At 31.4% G+C, this 21,113-nt stretch overlaps 1 protein-coding gene across 1 annotated transcript in view; it reads right to left on the bottom strand.

Annotated features, from left to right (window-relative positions):
- Positions 1-1,628: 1,628 nt before the first annotated feature.
- Positions 1,629-21,113, bottom strand: part of LOC143068714 (putative tubulin polyglutamylase ttll-15) — a 44,723-nt gene continuing 25,238 nt past the window's right edge. The window contains exons 2-15 of the mRNA XM_076242976.1: positions 20,366-20,593; positions 19,800-19,955; positions 19,147-19,266; positions 14,509-14,584; positions 13,943-14,012; positions 12,976-13,059; positions 11,928-12,012; positions 11,554-11,632; positions 10,254-10,362; positions 8,615-8,681; positions 7,858-7,985; positions 5,485-5,584; positions 5,011-5,127; positions 1,629-4,246 (exon numbers count right to left, since the gene is read on the bottom strand). Coding sequence (XP_076099091.1) covers positions 4,115-4,246; positions 5,011-5,127; positions 5,485-5,584; positions 7,858-7,985; positions 8,615-8,681; positions 10,254-10,362; positions 11,554-11,632; positions 11,928-12,012; positions 12,976-13,059; positions 13,943-14,012; positions 14,509-14,584; positions 19,147-19,266; positions 19,800-19,955; positions 20,366-20,593 — 1,551 coding nt within the window. The 3' untranslated portion in view covers positions 1,629-4,114. The remainder of the gene's footprint in view (positions 4,247-5,010; positions 5,128-5,484; positions 5,585-7,857; positions 7,986-8,614; positions 8,682-10,253; positions 10,363-11,553; positions 11,633-11,927; positions 12,013-12,975; positions 13,060-13,942; positions 14,013-14,508; positions 14,585-19,146; positions 19,267-19,799; positions 19,956-20,365; positions 20,594-21,113) is intronic.

Genomic DNA, 21,113 nt, shown 5'->3' with positions numbered 1-21,113 from the left:
AAAATAGAATAATACAGGTGACAGTCATTGCAGAGGGACTTGAGTTGGTGTATTACAGGTAAATTTTCAGCACTAAATTTGGGACACAGAAATATGTCTTGCCTATCAGCAGAAAATTCCGTAAAATTTTGTCTGCTGGACAGCAATATTGTCACTGGACCATGACATAGAGGGCACGGCCTAGAAATAGTCATCAAATTGATATGTACTGATAGTTATGCAACTTTAAAGAAAAATATCATTGATTTATTACAAGTAGTTCTTATCAAACTAACTTAAGCAGAAAATTTAACAGATGTTGACGCTGTTGCCTTCTTCATACCACCAGAAAAGCAACACCCATGTCTTATGGGCAGTGACTTTTATCCCAGGTGAGACAAAAATGGCAAAGTAGACTTGATACTGTCTGTATAAGAAAAAAGATGTGGTATGATTGCCAATAAGACAATTCTCCACAAGAAACAAAATGACACAGGAAACTAACAACTATAGGTCACTGTACAGTGTTTTCTATCTTAATTGAGGTAGTAGTTATCCTGAACAACAAACATGACTCATCTACAACTTACTTGAGCTATTACTAAGTATTGGGCAGAATCTACTGTAGAGATCTCATGAAGATCAATTTTCTAAAGACAATATATTGTTGAAGACCCACTGGTGGCATTTGGCTATTTTCTGCTCTTTATTCGGGTAGTTGTCTCATAGACATATTCAACATTTCCATTCTCCATTTTATTACTTTTGCAAAGTTCCAGTGCAAAACTAGCTTATAGTATTATGTAAGTTGGTTTCGGCAGGAAGGCAGGGGAGAAAAGTGGTTCTCTTTTTTTTTGTGTATTCAACTCCAAAAATCTAAACCCAGATACTTACAACTCCCAGAATGAAGTTGAACACATCTTGTAGTTGCACCCTGCTATTATAGAATGGTTTGAGAATTTTTTTCTCATTTGTCCAGATGCATTTTCCCATAAGCTTATATTTTTACACCATTGTTTGATGACATCATTTACACCATCTGAAATCCAGTAAATACATTCATAAAAAGCACAGTGGAGCAAAAATTGGAACAGCCTAAACAATCAGCTGACACAAAAATACATCATATTTTACCACCGGTGTTTACTCAAAATGTTAGAAGACATTCATATAAGTATAGTTTTAACAAATGGGTCTAACAATTAAATTAAGAAAAAACAGATGTCCCACTCACAGTATCATTTTCTATGTTCAGTGGACTCTGAAATTGGGGTAAAAACTTGTCATTAAACTAGAAAGATCAAATCACAGGGAAAATGTGTACAAGTTTTCAAGTTGATTGGACTTCAACTTCATCAAAAACTACCTTTACCAAAAACTATAACTTGAAGTTGGACAGACAAAAATGAATGGACACACAGACTGAAAAACATAATGTCTCTAGGTGCGGCATTATAAAAAAGATGGACAAAAAGGAAATCAATAAGGCCAACAATAATTCAACATGATAGTGATTCTGAAAAAGAAATACATCTATTGTGGGATTCTTAACCAAACTCAGGAATTCTTATAGCCATAATAAAAATGATTCTGATTCTAATAGTTGTATTGAAAGGGAGATAACTTCAAATACTAAAAGAACAAAAAGCAAAAGTCTATTAAAGGTTTAATCTTTAAATCATCTCCTTGAATATAAAATATAACAGTATTCATCAACTTCTTTCCAATAAATACATTTGATCATGATATTAATGAATCAAACTACCCTTGACCTTGACACAAAATGACAAGTTTATTGCTCAATTTCAATCCAGTGTTTAACCATCAAATGTAAATAGTAAACAATTTTTTTTTATAATTTAGTCAATAATGCCCTTTTTAAAGAGCTAGAACACTCAATGAATCAAATGACATTTTTTACAGCAAATATGCACGATATTTTACTACTAGAATAAAAAAACAATATTAAATGAACAGTAAATGTTTATGTTTTCTATAATTCAGATCTGTTTCAATATACTAACTAACTGATGCCAGATTAAATATACAAATTTCAAATAAAAATTAATAGTATCATTGACAAAAATAGGTGGTTTTGTTAAAAATTCAAAAAGCATACTAGTACTTAAATGTAAATTCAGAACACATGCTTATTTAATAATTATCAAAAATTCTCACATGATAAAACAGAATAACAAAACAATTTAATTGTGCTACAAATTTTTCTGCTATCACATTTATAAACTTTATATCACTCTTGGTTTGCAAAGATTTATACAATTACAGGCATGCAACTAATTCCACCTATAAAATATTTTCTCAATCCATTCAAACTGGCCTCCTTAACAATACTAATATCCTCATAAGCTGCAAATATTACATATAAATAAATAAAAAGATACAAAGTAAATATAAACATATAAAATTTGATGATGATATATACCAGGAGGTAAACAAGTACATATACATAAAATACATTAAAAAAAAACAACTTCAGACCTCCAAATTATTATATTGAGGGGGGTAGGAGGGGTTCTAATCCTGAAATACTGGGCTTAAAAACATGAAATCCCAAGGTCCTGAATTTAAAAGAAATTTAAATCCCGACATCCCAAAACTTCAAAAAAAGAATTCCCGGATCCCAATAGGACCAATTCCGAATTCCTGAGCTTAAAAACACCCAATCACAGAGTCCCAATAAAGGTCCTACCCCCTCTATATTGAGATACATTTTATCTTACAAACTAACACAAACACATATATACATAAAATGGGACCACATCATAAATCATATTGCACTTGTGCTTTGATGAAAATAACAATCAATTATTCTATATGTAACATTTATTTTGTTATTTAATATCAGTTAATAATATTGAACACATAAAAGTAGAAAGCACTAGGTTTCCATAAAGAAAATGGCAAAAATAATTTAAGAACTTACCGGTTCTATGGTAACCGCAAGCATTTCAATTTAAATTAAAAAAGTTCTGTGTTCAACATGATCAAAGACATGGGAGGTGGTTACTTTCTATCTCAACCTCTCTGTCTTTCACATTCAGGTTTTTGTGTGTCGGAATCTTAACTTTATATCAAATGATAAGTCTAAGCAGGGGACGTAGTGATGGACCTTGCTAAATTCATCTTGTTCCAGAAAGTTTTAAATTCCGTGCTTGAACTTTGTACATTCTACATTCATGATGAGAATAGATCTAATTGGGGGGACTTACCAGTAGTCATAGATATAAAGTCTATTTCATCCAGATTTTTAATGCTAAAGGAGGTGAAAAGTTTTTGAATTTCTTACGAAAAAGATTTTGCAAATAAGTAACTTTTTATTCAATATTTCAACTTCCTCTACACTCCCTGAAAAACACATCTTTTGATCTGTCAAGAAGGTGAATCAAAAGAAGATGCTTTCTTTTTAGACAAAATAGGACTTCTAAAATAAGATTTTATTAAGATGAAGTCAGTCATATAAATCATTCTAGTTCAAACATCAATTTGTCTGTAATATTAAAGGTCTAAAGAAACTTGTACCAGAATATACTGTTGAAATAAATATAAAAATAATGACAGTCAAAATGTTTCATGTGTATATACTTACTTACTGCCCTGTATGCCATCGGCATGTAGGGCAGCAACAAAGGTTCTCCATCATGCGTATATATCTATATCTAAATGCCATGTACATGTATCAAATATATATAAAAGTAATAAAAAATGTAGATAATGGTGGTATTTTCTCTCTATCACTCTTTTTAACATAATATTTTTTTCTAACTAAAGTAGATGATACCAATGCACTTTTAACAGTAGCTTATAATATCAAAGCACTAGTATTTAGATAATTGATTGTTGGTTGCTTAACTCCAATGGCAAATATTTCATGTATGTTCAGTACAAACTACTTTTAAGACATTGTTATACTATGCTTCATTTTTTCAAATTTAGATGAAATAAATCCCATCTATTATATTCTTTTTTTTTTTATATATTTTATTTTTATATTTGTTTATTAATCTTTGTCCTAAAGACTCTTTTGACCTCGTTCCTCTCTTTATTTCTATTTGACTGTTACAGTAGTATTTCTGCACCAATAGGCCACTTCAACAGAGAATCTTTTCTTATAGAACTAAGAACACCATGACTGGTCTTGTTGACATTTCCCAACAAACCACATGTACATGACTTTATTTTTAGCATTAAGCCATTTATACTCTGTATTTTCTTTGTCTGGTTTCCAATGATGTGCTTCATGCTGAGTCTAAAAATAAAAAATTTTTAAATTCAACTAAATAAATTTTTGCTACCAATCTTCAAGTAAAATACTATTAAATAAGATCATATGTTCTACTAACTATATAAATTTATGACCAACACCATGTGTGGGCTGTTTGATAAAAATTATATGGTATCAAGTTACTATAAAAAAAAAAATGGGTCAAGTCTACAATGGTGGGGTTATTTTTGAATATTTTTTTCATTAAAAAATGACTAAGTTCAAAGATCTGAGAAAATGAGAAACAAAAAATCATAATGGCAAGTGCACAACTCCCAACACATGTGCAATCTTCCTGTTAAGTTTCAAGGATTTGAGTTCCAAGCTGAAACTTTTCTTTGCAGACTAACTTCTTGAATATTTTAAGAAGTGTCTAACAAAGGGAGATAATCTTGTAACTATGCAACTAGGCTGTTAATTTGCTTTCAATTCAAATGTACTCATTCTGCTGATGGACAGATAAGTCATAGAAATGATTGTTACTCTAAATATAAGTAGCAGGTGTGTGTTTTACATAAATAAGAGAGCAAACTAATCTAAAAGATACAAAACTAAAATTGACTTCTTAATTCTTCATTTCCCTTCAACCTTGCACCTATACACACACATATGCACAACTGGTACATTGCATAGAGGCAACAATGACTTTTGAATACATCAACTTTATCAAAATCTAATGAAGTGCAATAATTTAGGATAACTGAGGAGATGAAAAACATTAAATTATTCATGAATTTGACAGTACTTACCATATTGAAATAAGGGACGACCCTTCTGCATCCTCTCCTACTCATATGTTCCTGGTAGGCAGCTTTAAGACTTTTCTTCAGTTCCAATGTAAGGCACTGGCTGCATAATTGGCATTTCTAAGTGATGTAAAAAATAAATTCTTAGAAATTATAATACAGTTTGATTTAAGATAAAAAAAAAAAAAAAAAGTTTAAGCATTCTCCTTAATCTTCCATGTTTGTAGAAACCATCAAATCCTAGTATTCTCACTGAGTTTTGTGTTGTGTTGTGAAAATGAATGTACCTAATGGTTGTTTTATATTTTTGTGTATAAATTCAATACAGGAACATTCTGCAGTAGATAAAAACATTTATAACATGTTTGGGCCACTGGCTTCATATAGTTTCTATGTCATTTTTCTAAACAACACAGTAAATTAGTCATTTTTCACTTTTAATCAATCTAATTATATCCATCCAGATTTTGTATTTACCTCTGGCAAACAATTATTCTGACATTTTTTACCACTGCACCAATCAGGAAACACAGCAATATCTCTGTTAGAGGATACCATAGCTCTCTCATCTTCTCCACTGAAATACAAAACAATAGTACAAAAGATTAATCTACTGCCATTAACTTAAGATTTCAGTTAGATAAATATCTGTATGATTCCTGAAAAAAAGTAATAATAACAAAAGTACTGAACTCTTAGGAAAACTCAAAACAGCAAAATCAAAAGCTCAAACATATCCATACTAATGGATAACAACTGTCATATTCCTGACTTAGTACAGGCATTTTTTTATGTAGGAAATGGTGGATTAAACCAGGTTTTATACTACCGGTAGCTAGCCAAACCTTTTACTTATAAAACAGTGATTGATTCTAGATATTTTGCCTCTACTGGTCCAATATATTGATTAAAATAACATTTAAGTCAAGCATTAAGAATTTATTGGTGAAACTAAGGTAATTAGTAAGTGAAGAAAAAATTTGTAAGGATTCCGTGGAACCAACTACTTTTTCTGTGAATCGTGGGCTCAACAAAAATGATGAAAAAAATCAATAAAATTATTCCTCTAAATACTATCTTTTGATTGTAAGAAGCTTCTGTCCAAGTTTGGTAACAATCCAGGATAATTTTTGAATCTTATAAATGTTTTAAAAACTTCAATTGCAGACTGTGTAATGTTATCTGGAAGAAAAACTAAGTTAATTCATAAGTAAAATACAGATACACAGGTACAAATTTTAACAAAATTTCATTTTATATACTATTTTAGATACTAGCTTCTGCCCAAGTTTGGTACAAATCCAAAATAGTAAAAGAAAGTTATTAAAATTTTAAAAACTTTAACCACAGAGTGAATGTAATGTTACACGGCAGAAAAACTAAGTCCATTTATAAGTAAAATACGGAAAAATGGAATTTTATTTTTACAAAATTTACTTCTGAATACTATCTTATGATCATAAACAAGCTTCTGTACAAGTTTTGTAAAAATCCAGTAAAGTTTAAGAAAGTTATAAAAATTTCAAAAACTTTAACCACAGAGTGAATATTTGTGGACGACGCAGACGATGACGGCACCGACGACGACGGAATGTAGGACCGCTATGTCTCGCTTTTTCAACTAAAGTCGAAGGCTCGACAAAAAGAAAAACAGAACATTACATAGTGTCTAAGCTCAATTTTTGTTTCAGACGTGCTTCAAAATAACTGACTGTCTTATTGCAAATTATTGGCCTTTACCCCACATCCCCTTTTTAATTGGAATAGGATCCCAGTTACAGGATACCAGTCCAATACCCAAGAACAAAGTCCCTTAAAAAATCTACAATCTTTTAAATGGGATATTTTCCCGAGATGAAAATTATTATCTCAAAATTGTAGTATATCTAAAGGGTATTTATTAAAATTTCCACTTCTGTTTAATTTTAAGTGATTCTGAAATGTATAGGGTGGATTAATGTCTGAGTAAAATAGTACAAATTTTATTTTTGATTTTAACCAGGAAGTGAATAAATTAGCCTATTAATACTCAAAACAGTTTTGCTCTCTTAAATGCTGGTCATGACTCTGCAAGAATTCTTCAAGGAACCATGAAGGGAGCTACTAGTTTGAGAAAATTACTGAAATTTTGCAGTCTAATATAGGGACTAAAAATCTGCCCCTCAATTTCAATAAATTGCAGTGAAGAAATGAGGTATATAATTGGGTCCCCGTTCTGATGCAGAAACTGTTTAAACAAGAATGTGTCCATAGTACACGGATGCCCCACTCGCACTATCATTTTACATGTTCACTGGACCGTGAAATTGGGGTCAATACTTTAATTTGGCATTAAAATTAGAAAGATCATATCATAGTTAACATGTGTACTAAGTTTCAAGTTGATTGGACTCCAACTTCATCAAAAACTACCTTGACCAAAAACTTTAACCTGAGCTTCACACTATCTTCTTCTTTGTTCAGTGGACCATGAAATTGGGGTCAATACTTTAATTTGACATTAAAATTAGAAAGATCATATCATAGGGAACATGTGTACTAAGTTTCAAATTGATTGGACTTCAACTTCATCAAAAACTACCTTGACCAAAAACTTTAACCTGAAGCGGGACGAACAAACGGACGAACGAACGGACGAACGGAGGCACAGACCAGAAAACATAATGCCCCTCTACTATCGTAGGTGGGGCATACAAATATTGGTTCTCCACAATTATCAATGAAATGATTCTACAACATACAAAGGGAGATAATTTTCCTTTAAATCATAACCATTAAAAGTTTCAAAACATTATAAATAGCTTGTTTATTCTGTACCATACTACTTGAAGACAACATTGATTTACATACCTGTTTTCAAATGGACTTGTCACAGATCTAGCTATTCCAACTAAACTCAATAGGTTAAATATCACATGTTCATACAGCCGTGTATTGGCACTAAAATGTGCAGACGACAGATTGGGAGACATGTTTGCCTAAAACAGAGAAAATTTGCTACTTTAAGAAACAAATAATGAGATATTATCTACTTGTCTGGAATATACAGTCCAGGAAAGTAACTTTGTAAGCAGGACTTATCAGTTTAAACAAAACGTTAAGAAATTTAAGTGAGGCATTGGAAAATCTAGCATAGAGCACTAGGGTCCATCAAATAGTTTTTTTGGAAAACAAGTACAAATCATGAAAAAAAAAAAATGAAAGATACATGATTTTCATGGCAGTTTTACCCAAAAGAGAACTTTTTCCTAAGTGTCAAACAGTAGATGACATAATAAAACATCTCACCTGTGAACTTTTCAAATATTAAAATTTACTTAGGAATGAAAGTATATTGACAACATGTGTCCTAACCTTTTTTTGGTTAAATTTAAAACTAAGATTTTATGTTTTGCATTGGTTTTGACCCATAAAAACCTGTCAAAGTAAAAACAAAACTGAAATGTATATCCAGGGTGACGGAACTTTGCATGCAGGTAAAGCAAAACAATAAATTTATATATTTTATAATAACCTTTAAAAATAAAATGAATATGCTAAAATACTGGCCTCTACACTAACATCATGGGTTCTTGTTTCAGCACCCTTATAAAACTTTTTTACTTACTTCCATTAAATAAACATTTAAATCTTCATCTAACACAAAATCAAATCTCATCATCTCAAAGAAGTTCCTATAAAAAAATAAAAAATAAATATTTTAAACAATGGTTGTCTTTTGGTATAAATATCCTGTTGTTTTGTAAAATTGTAAACAGATCAACAGTGATAGTGATACAAGGCTGTAAAACACATATATACAATTTTTTCACACTCTGGGTGATTAAGTACATGATACACTGTATAGTCACTTGTCTATAATTGATGACCCCATTCATTTATGAATTAATTGTGAAATGTGTCCATGGGACACAGATGATGCCCCTGCTTACATATGAGGTTATAAAGGGACAAGACTCAAGAACGGTAAAAGTGATGCTACCCATATTTGTACATGATCTGAATATTGTGGTAAAAAGCATTGTGTATAAGTTTTATAACATTTAGTCGGGGTAAACAAAAGTTAAAGAACAGAACATTCAACAATTTTCTATTTGTAAAAAGGCATAACTCTAGTAAGGTAAAATTCATGCCACCTGAACCCAAACTTGATCTGTGTTTTGTGGTAATAAGCATTATGTATAAGTTTCCTAACATTTGGTAGAGGCAACCTAAAGTTAGAGAACGAAGACCAATTTCAGGATATAATGACGTATGTAGATGGACAAGGGTAAAACTTTATGTCTCTCCACTACAGCAGGGGCATACACATATATGATTATATTGAATCATTGTATAAAATAATCTGTGCTTGATACAAGCTTCAAGAGTATCTGTGCTTTCTACTTACGAAAGATACGATTGATTGATTGATTATTGATTGCTTAACGTCCAGTGGCAAATATTTCATGCATATTCAGGACGAGAACAAGTTCACAATAAATACAATAGGTAGGTCCTGTCGTAATAGAGGCCATTTGGGATGATGGTCAGGGAAATTTGGACTGCCACTGGAAAATAAGGGTATATTGGATGGGGACAGAAATTTGGCCTTGCAACAGGCCACCTACGGGTCCTAAGAGTTGTTGCAAGGGTTTTTAACGTGCAAAGAGTGTGGCACTCTCTTTACACGAGACATCGGATTTAACGTCCCCATTCTGACCGGACGTGACTGCGAACTTAATACATCCCGCACAGCCAAACGAACACCCCCACTTCGGCAAGCGTTTAACTGCCGGTCGGGAGAAGACCAAGTGACCATATTTCTATTCCCCAGTCACACTTGGGGGCACGAAAGATACGAAAACTAGTATTTATTAGTATGGATTGAATGCTATACAGTTTATTTTGATATAGGTACAAGAAAGTTTGATTCATCTTGAATTGGAACTTAGGATTGATTTCTATTATCATTTCTTTTTCTTTTTAATTTTACTTACAGTGAAAGTTGGTCAGACATACTGGCTCATTTTTCCAAAATTGAAAAAGCATAATAAAAGTTTTGTACATAACAGTTTTATAAATACATGTATAAAATAAAAAATCTAAGAAGATGTCATATGAGTGTCAATGAGATAACTCTCCATCCAAGTCACAGTGTGTAAAAAGTAAACCATGATAGGTTAAATACCTGTTAAAAAAGCACACACATAACACTTGGAAAGTACTCGATGAATGAATAAGACTGTTCAATATACATTCATTACCTGGAACTCCTGTATTTCTTCAGTATGTTTATAAAATTGTGTTCTTTCTGAAGAGCTACTGTGGCAACTGTTTCTCTCATATCCATCCACATCTTTTCATAATCCAAACCTTAAAAAAAAATATCATTGGTCATTAAGAAATAAAGAAAGAAATATTTGGAACTAAAACTGCAAGTGAATCTGTCTTGGATACTCAAACCCTGTGATAATATAAGAATCTGACTAAATTCAAAATATGAAGAAAACAAGTGAATCTGTGAGCTTCTTCTCACTAATGATATCCTGCCTCACTAAAAGTATAAGACAAACAAGAAGTTGTTGAGTGATGAATAAAAAAAACACATCACATGGTATAGCTGACTCATTAAAACCCTGAAATCAAATTTCAGAAATCCTGAGAAAGATGGGACAAAAAATATTCATGGGACAGATGGACATAGGTAAATCAGTTTTACACTTTTTTAAAAGGAGGGTATAACAAATTAATTTGGTTTGTTAAATTTTCATAAAATTTACACAAAATATTTACTTTGACCCTATTAAATATAAGAATTTAAAAAAGACTTGACTCACACACTTTATCAGATATACAGCAGTTTGAAAAACACTAATTTTGATCATTGAGAAACTTAATTTTCCTTTACTAGAGATATATGATTAAAACATTCAGTTGATTTTTACCACCTTTACAGAGTTATCTCCCTGTAGTGTTATGTACCACCTTTATAGAGTTATCTCCCTGTAGTGTTATGTACCACCTTTATAGAGTTATCTCCCTGTAGTGTTATGTACCACCTTTATAGAGTTATATCCCTGTAGTGTTATGTACCACCTTTATAGAGTTATCTCCCTGTAGTGTTATATACCACCTTTATAGAGTTATCTCCCTGTAGTGTTATGTACCACCTTTATAGAGTTATCTCCCTGTAGTGTTATGTACCACCTTTGTAGAGTTATCTCCCTGTAGTGTTATGTACCACCTTTACAGAGTTATCTCCCTGTAGTGTTATGTACCACCTTTACAAAGTTATCTCCCTGTAGTGTTATGTACCACCTTTATAGAGTTATCTCCCTGTAGTGTTATGTACCACGTTTATATAGTTATCTCCCTGTAGGGTTATGTACCACCATTATAGAGTTATCTCTCTGTTGTGTTATGTACCACCTTTGTAGAATTATCTCACTGTAGTGTTATATACCACCTTTACAGAGTTATCTCCCTGTAGTGTTATGTACCACCTTTGTAGAGTTATCTCCCTGTAGTGTTATGTACCATTGACATAACAGACATATATCTTACCTTTACTTTTAAGGTACATGCTGAAAGTTTCTTTAAAAGAGAATCCCAAATCTGTGTAATATTTCATTAAAGACGGCATCTACAAACATTGAAAGTGTGTTACTTAAATATATTTTCAAATTATATTGACACAAAATCACAAGATCTAAGAACTCTTAAAATTGGTTTCGAACAATTATACAAAATAAAACAACCCAATTAATTAGTTGATTTTTGTGGCATTTGGTCTCTTGTGAGGAGTTGTATCACTGGCAATCATACCACATCTTCTTTTTTATAGTCTTGTTGGTAGAAATTTCTACACCAGTGAAATCATTTATTCTCAATAACAAAACAATCAATTAATAATTCAATGACTGTTACCCTAGTCTTACCTGCCATACAGGGATATAGTCATCATCTACCACATACTTCTTAGTATCATAGGGATCAAATGGATGGTAGTTCTTGGTACAGAATCTGTCAATAAATAATTGAAAAATAATTTCTTATAATAACATGAAGTCTACTGAACTGGAGTTAGTTTAGTGTATGCAAATAATTTTTCATATTTAAATTTCAATTTATTTCTTTAACTTAAAAACTTAACATTTGCTATTACATGTACTACTTTTATAAAAGAAGAAAACTTGGTGATACAGAGCGCTAATGAAATTTATAAGTAAGAAATTTATAATTGAATTTATTGGTGGTTTTTAGAGCTTCAGTCTTATTTGGTTATTTTACATATTAGTTGATTTGATCTGGTTTTATGTAGCAAATACCTAATTATTACTAGAAGTTATAGGCTTTCAGCCAACTGTAATCTTAATGCCCATTCTAATATCAGGATATCATTAGTGAGAAGTAGCTCACTGATGTTTGTTTCACATATCAAAGAAATCAAATTTCTCATTATAGTCTTAAATTCCAAGAAAAAATTTACTGTAATGTCAAAAATTCATGGAATATTGCTTATCACTATTAACAAGAGGTACTGTGAGCAAACACACAGCTTAATTTCAATTATTTTCCCTTGAAGATATCTGACATTAATGTGTTGCATGCACAGCGAGTATGGTGTGTTTCCTTACAATCAGTGATAATATGAGTTTTACAGAAATCCAAATGGTTCTTCCTTTACAAAGAGATATCAGGGTTTATGTATATCCTCAGAGTTGTTGAGAAGACATGTGACCAGCAACGCACCGAATTAAGTTTGTATTCAAGGTCTACGTCACATCAATGATGTCACCTAAGCTTAAGTTATAGTAACAAGTAAAACATCAAACGGAATAGCTGTTGTTTGTTTTTAGAAACAGATCATTAGAAATCATGTCCACATTTATATTGCCATGACTAATGGAGCTACTGAAGCTTAAACCAGTTAGAATGGGCAATGGTAGTGCTGTTACCAGACTTTTAGAAGAATTAAATACTAACCTATACAAGGCTTCATCATCTACAATGTATACTCTTAGTGGATCTATTGATGTGATAATAGCATATATTCCTATGTCAAATTTCCTGTTAAAAAATATATGATAATACAATAAATTATGTATCTTGACCTGTTTCAATTCTACTCAAAATTAATAATAAATAAAAATAAGTAAAACAGACAACAGTGCATACTTTCTTAATTCAAAAAGGAGATTTTTTTGTTCTTGGAAAATATTTCTTAATCTATTTCACCACTGTCACAGGTAAATTGTGGGTTGAGCTACCACAAACATGTTTTACCCAGCAATAGTCTGTATGTGCCTGTCCCAACTCAAGAGCCTGTAATTCAGTGGTTGCCATCGGTCACTGTCTACCCTATTTGTATTTTGTTTGTAAATTTGTACATAAATTAGGTTGTTGGTTTTTTTGTTTATTTGTTGATCATTTTGTCATGTTTGGCACGCTGACTATATGGTATGGAATTTACTCATGTTTGAAGGCTGTACAGTGACCTCAAGTTGCTCACATCTACATCAGTTGGTCTCTGACAGAGCGTTGTTGATTGGCAATCCTAACATATCTTATTATCTTAAATGTTTCTTGGATGAGTAAAATGCAAAATCCTTAACATTACTAAGTAAGTCATCCTGATTGTGCATGTAATATTTGCCATTGGATGTTTAGCAAACAATGCACTAAGTAAGCATATTTTTCAAATAATTTGAAGACTAAGTACAAATGAATTAATTCTGTTCATTAAGAAAAGAATAAAATAAGGTAACTTAATGTTACATAACTCTTAAAATCATTGTAATGTTAAGAGATGTCAGTCATCAATAAAAAATATGCAAAGTTCTATAAATCGTGATCAACATATGATCCATTGCACCTTAACTTCAATTATCTCCCCTTTTTTAATCTTAAAAGAACAAATTTATCTTATGAAGATACAGCCTTAAAATTATACCTTCCATCTATCAACAGAGGTTTATCTATATACTGCTGTACAAAAGATCCAGTACTTCCTAGGTCAAGCTCTAAAATGATAAATTACCGAATTTTAGGCAACTACTTCTTTTATCAACAATAAATATTAAATTAAAATTCCATTTGAGTATGACGTTCTTCTTTCATTTATAAACAAAGCAGATTTCTAATTCCAACAAAGCATGGGGTTCATGGATTCAATAAAGAGACAAATCTTGTTAATGAATGCTAGTCATATGTTAAAATCTATTCCCAAACCTATATGCTCAGAGAACAAAATAGTGAAGTATATGACTACTATAGAAGGAAGTAAAAAATAGGATTGTAGTGTAGGAGGCTTCCATAAGTAATTCAAACAGTGGTTGGTACGTGAATAAAAGGCATATATTTATGGGAACTAATGAATCGGGAATAAAATGTAGAATGATTTATCTAAATGAAAATATTATAATACAAGTTTTGAGGTAAATTTTACAAGCTACCATGTGTACAAAAATGACTTTCAAAAGACAATTTTTTTCCAAAAGAATATTTATAAGACTTTACCGTTAGTCTTCTTTATCTTAACTCCTCTGTGAGTGTTCTTCTTCTGTACCCACATTTTATTGGGATGCCTTTTAGTCTACAAAATTAAGACAATAACACTTAAATACTTGTCAAGAAAGATATGTTTGAAATGCTTTGAGGTTGTGTGATATATGAAATACAAGAGACATAAAAAAATGAGATGTGGTATGATTGCCAATGACACTTACTGTTTCTTGATACATTCAAATAAGCACTTATTTATTTTGATATGTCCAAGGGTTCCTCTATGACCAGGGACCATTCTAGTTTAGAAGGGTCTTATAGGTTCTGAACAGAATTTTGTGTTTACCCAGTAGTCTTTGGTTAGAGGCATATGGGAGGGTTAAGATTTTACAAAACATGTTTAATCCCACCACCAGGTTGCCCCTGTCCCAAGTCATGAACCCCTTAGCCCTTGGTAGTCTTGAGTGTTTTTTCTTTATTTTTTTTCTTTCCTACGTGATACAAATTGATTGTATTTATTACCAAATATGAATATGATATTTTGAATAAGTGTCAATGAAAACACAACCCAAAATACAAATATGTTTGTATCAAACCTTTATATTTAGAACCAGGTGCTCCGCAGGGCGCAGCTTTATACGACCGCAGAGGTCGAACCCTGAACAGTTGGGGCAAGTATGGACAAAACATTCAAGCGTGATACAGCTCTGAATTTGGATTGTGATCAAATTTTTGACATTACATGTTTTTTTTTTACACAAAACAAATGTCAAGATTTTACAAATCAATTAAAGATTTCTTCTTCAAACTTTTTAAATCTAAAATTAAATAGTTGACACAGCATAGGTTTCTGACACAGAATGAATGTGGTCTAATGAACTTAAAATATTTTTTTTGCCTTTGAGCAATTCACTATGCTGTTGAATATTAATCCTCTCAAAAAAATGTTTGAAGAAATTTTCTTTTTATTTATGAAATCTGAAATGAGAAAAATTTAAACCCCCCCCCCCCCCTTTTTTTTCACATCCCCGTTTCCCTTTTTCCAAAACTGATATCAATTCAAATTTCTAATGGAGTTTGCAACAATAACTACTCTTTTAAATACATCATAAAATATTAAAATGTAAAATAAAGTGCTTGTTATCACTGAATGGTAAAGATTGGTTGGTAGTAAAAGTGAATATACATTGTTTATTGTATAAAACAATAAAAAAAACTTCATCAGCATCATTTTATATTGGCAAATTTCCAATGAAGTTATTTACATAAAGTTATTGGCAAATAAAAATAGAAAATGACATCATAGTCATGTCTGGCAAATGTCCAACATACATTATCTAAAAACATTTTAGATAAGATAAGGAAAAAAAGCTTCATCAGCAACATTTTATATTGGCAAATTTCCAATTAAGTTATTTACATAAAGTTATTGGCAAATAAAAATAGAAAATGACATCATAGTCATGTCTGGCAAATTTCCAACATATATTATCAACTTCTATTCTATACAAAGAAAGATAACTCCAATTGACAGGGTTTGACACTAACATAAGAGGTGATGTAGTCCACAGGACTACCAAGAAAAAATTTTGGGTAGTCCTGGTAGTCCACCTCTATCACCGGTGAGGGCCGCAATGCGGCCCGAACTAGCTAGGGGGGTTTGGGGGCATGCCCCCCCTTGAAAATTTTTCGAAATAAGATGCAATTTCCTGCCATCTGAGCACCTCAAAAGCACACAAATGGTCATTTCAGTTTTGAAAATATTTTGGTTTTTTTTTCAGATAAATTAAAGTTGACATTCAGTGAATAAATTTTATTACTCCTGAACTTTTACCGTCAGAAAATTTTGAAAAATGAAATGCAAAATCTGCAATCTGAGACAATTTCTAAGGCCTTGTTAGGTGGAGTTATTTGACCTTTTATTCCAGGATTATTTAGAAAAAAAGGATAAAAATAAGTCAAAGTTTTCATTAATTCTTCAAACAGTTTATAAGATTTTTCTTGTAGTGATACAATGTCTTTGTTTGTGAACTAGAGGTCAACTTCATCATCACTGTTGAAAGCAATTCAGTGGATATGTTGCTATTATTTTATAATGGTTATATTCTCCCACTGATAGATTATTGTTGTATTATTTGGAGTGATTGTGCTAAAAATGAGCTAGTCAGAATAATACATTGCAGAAAAGGGCTGCAAGACTTATTTTAGATGCTGATCCACTTTCATCATCAGCTCCACTGTTTAAACAGCTGGGATGGATGACAGTAGAGAACAGAATCTCATACCACAAATCAGTTATATTGATAAAATGCCTTAAGAATGAAGCCCCTGTATATCTCCCTGAAAAGTTTAAAGAAATGCCAGAAATAAACCAATATTGTTTGAGAAATGCCTCTTGCAAAAATTTACAAGTTCCAAAAGCTAAAACAGAGCTTTATAAGAAATCTTTTATATATCATTGTATATTCAGGATCTATTTTATGGAATAACTTACCAATATCCCTGAAAAAATCAACCTCAAGTACAAGCTCATTCAAAAAAGATTTAAGAAGCTGTGCATTTTTTATATGCTATGCATAATTTTCACACATTTACTCAAACTTATGATGTTGTTGATGCCAATACTATACATGTCATATATGACATGGAACTGAGGGACCTGTTTTGAAAATTGTATATTTCATAACAATTTTTTATTTCATTATTCATGTATGTGTGTCTGTTTGATATTTTGTAATTGTTTGTTATATTTCATTGTATTTCACGAGGGCCTCAGGGAAGATTAGCTTTACAGCTAACTGTGTAACCCTCTTTAAATAAAGAATTATTATTATTATCATTATTATTAAAACAAAATGCCTTTAATACCATTTTGAATGACATGCATAAATGGTTTTTTTTTTAATAAGAAAGCCACCAAAAAATATTGTTGGCTTTTTTTTCAAACTACCTCTTCCTGTTTCTTTTTTTAGGGGTAATAATTTTTTTTTCCAAATTTGGGAAGTTTTTTTTTTTTTTAACTCTGACACCTACGTTTTTATTGCTGACCTTTGCTGTCTAATCTGCAGTTTCTTCACATTTTGGTTATCAGACATTTTCATTTTACATTGAAAATCCCATGTGTTACAAACACTGTGAAGATTCTGATCTGAAATCTGGATCTCAAAAGTGCTTTCATAATAACAATATAAAATTTACGTTCTTCCAAATGCCATCACTGTCTTTGTAAAATGTAAACATAATTGGGAGGACTTTTATGTCAATTTTTAGCATTGAAATAGCCAGACCATATACAAATTTCCAGGTGGTCCACAGGACTACTGATTAACCATGTTTTGGTAGTCCTCCTAGATTTAAGGGGGGCACCGGACTACCGGACTACCGTTAGTGTCGAACCCTGATTGAAAATTAATTGCTATTGCACAATATTGTGCAATTAGATATTTCTTGCTATTGTGCAATACTGTGCAATTGAAAATTTCTTGCTATTGCACAATACTTGATATGGAATCCTGATTTGGACCAACTTGAAAACTGGGCCCATAATCAAAAATCAAAGTACATATTTAGATAAAGCATATCAAATAAGCCCAAGAATTTAATTTTTGTTAAAATCAAACTTAGTTTAATTTTGGACCCTTTGGACCTTAATGTAGACCATTTGAAAACTGGACCAAAAATTAAGAATCTACATACACAGTTAGATTTGGCATATCAAAGAACCCATTTATTCAATTTTTGATGAACAAAGTTTAATTTTGGACCCCCATTTGGACCAACTTGAAAACTAGGCCAATAATTAAAATCTAAGTACATTTCTAAATTCAGCATATCAAACAACCCCCAGGATTCAATTTTTGTTAAAATCAAACTAAGTTTAATTTTGGACCCTTTGGACCTTAATGTAGACCAATTTGAAAACGGGACCAAAAATTAAGAATCTTCATACACAGTTAGATTCGGCATACCAAAGAACCCCAATTATTCAATTTTTGATGAAATCAAACAAAGTTTAATTTGGACCCTTTGGGCCCTTTATTCCTAAACTGTTGGGACCAAAACTCCCAAAATCAATACCAACCTTCCTTTTATGGTCATAAACCTTGTGTTTAAATTTCATAGATTTCTATTTACTTAAACTAAAGTTATTGTGCGAAAACTAAGCATAATGCTTATTTTGGCCCTTTTTTTGCCCCTAATTCCTAAACTGTTGGAACCAAAACTCCCAAAATCAATCCCAACCTTTCTTTTGTGGTCATAAACCTTGTGTCAAAATTTCATAGATTTCTATTAACTTAAACTTAAGTTATAGTGCGAAAACCAAGAAAATGCTTATTTGGGCCCTTTTTGGCCCCTTATTCCTAAAATGTTGGGACCAAAACTCCCAAAATCAATCCCAACCTTCCTTTTGTGGTCATAAACCTTATGTTAAAATTTCATAGATTTCTATTCACTTTTACTAAAGTTAGAGTGCGAAAACTAAAAGTATTCGGACGACGACGACGACGACGACGACGACGACGCCAACGTGATAGCAATATACGACGAAAAATTTTTCAAATTTTGCGGTCGTATAAAAACAGCAGTAATAACTTTTTACCATACTTTTTTAAATGTAGGTACTTTTATCTATTTTTCCAGTATGGAACTTACATATGCTAGGAATTTCTTTGTCTCTGATGGAATCTTGAATGCCTTTGGAATGAAAGAAGTGTTTGTTGTAGCTAAATAAACTTTGTTTGAGATATACCCTGATCCTGGAAAGTGGTTAATCTGAAAAATAAGACATTTTAAAGGATTTATTCTTACAATAACTGTTCAATATGACTATTACAAATTTTTTTTTTTTATCTGTTATATTTGAGGAACTCAACAGATTCAAATCAATGCATAATGGTGTCAATGTTATTACAGATATATTCCAAAATTAAGTTTCAAGTTGTTTTTAAAATGCTGATCCCCTTCTTGTTAGATTGTTATGAATTGTTCAACTTTCTACGCATTAAACAAAGTTCTAGTTGTGGTTTAAAACTCTGTTTTTCTGAAAGTTGGTATTTTCCTTGTTTAAAAAAATAGTTGCGAACCCTGACCTACATTTGTCTTATTGCAACATGGATGCTACTCTTTTTGAATAACAGTACAAAAACAAACAAACCATTCTTGCTTTTTAAAAATAGACATATCCGTTATCCTTTAATTTGATAGTGTTTACCATATCCACATAAAGATACTGTTGAAAGAGGGTTTTTTTGTGTATAATTCACATAAGATTGTACCATACATTAAACGTCTTTTTACACAATTACCTTTTGATGAGGTTTTGCAATTGAAATCTTTTTAGACAGACTTTCAAATGGGTATTCATGTGACCACAGAACATCCCAGTCTGATTCAGCATCACCTATAGCATAACCTATTCTGTCAAATACAGCATAAACATGCTTCAAGTAGCCACTGTGTTTCTACAATACAAAATATATCTCTTATAATATAATAAATATGATATTTCTTCACATATAATTGATAATGGCAAACCTACATACACATTTACAGATTAATAGGCTATACTAAGATAGGTATAATTTTCAAGTTCATCTGTAAATTAATTTGATATTAAATCAATGGTGTTACACTTCTGTTTTATATTAACTAAAATTTATTCATACAGAAACTTTAATTTAAAATTAAATGAACAAATCTCAACTTTTTACCCAACAGACATATGATACCAATAATTTTGCTCTTTTTCTGAGTCTTGACCAAGCATGGTAAGCAGTATACATATTATTATTATTTCATCCATTTTACCTATTAATATACCAATTTTTTTTCTTCAATATTCATGCTTTTTCATTCCCATTTATAAGCTTACATTTTTGCCTTCTATCCATACAATCCGTTGTTTGGAAGCATATTTCCCTTCTTTGGCCTCCATTGTTGGTGTTAGGTGTGCAGCATAGTCCTCCCTCATCTTATGGAGTTCATAGATGTTGAGTAAGGTCAGCAAAACACCCAAGGTTAATACAATTATCACAACCAACGACAAAGGTCTGGATATAATACCCCTGGTTTTAGGCTTCTTGAAGGGATGGTCATGTTCCTACAATAATATAAGTATTCCAAATTACGTACCATTTTTCATAAGTTGAAAGCATTTTTAAAGTCTGACATGTTGAAGATGGATGGACAGACAGAACACAATTTACCATACTTTGTCCCTTAAATAGGCCTATAAAAATGCTTGTTTTTGGCTCCTTCATGCCCCTAAATTAATTCCTCTTTTTCTCCTTTTATAGTTTAGAAAATGGAAAGGGTTGTTTTACATGAAATTTATTTATTAAATTGGTATTTATGAACTTGTCTCAACATATGATATGGGGAAATGCTGAAAGACAAACAAATATATATCTTGTATCAGTTTTTCAGAAATGTAAAGAGATAAATTTGAACCTATATGAATTTGTTTCCATGTTTATTTGTTCTTTTAAGAGTATCTGTATGAACATTTCCTTATGTCCTTAAAACAAAGACAAATAAAACCCAGTGTCTATTTGTTCTGGCCTAACTGCTTAATGCAAATATGATCCAATGAAATTTGATAAAGTTCTATAAATAAATGT

This window comes from Mytilus galloprovincialis, chromosome 3 (genome assembly GCF_965363235.1).
Source record: "Mytilus galloprovincialis chromosome 3, xbMytGall1.hap1.1, whole genome shotgun sequence".
In the NCBI taxonomy this organism is placed as follows: domain Eukaryota; kingdom Metazoa; phylum Mollusca; class Bivalvia; order Mytilida; family Mytilidae; genus Mytilus; species Mytilus galloprovincialis.
Note: the sequence above shows the minus strand (reverse complement) of the source record. Positions and strands in the feature narration are given on the sequence as shown.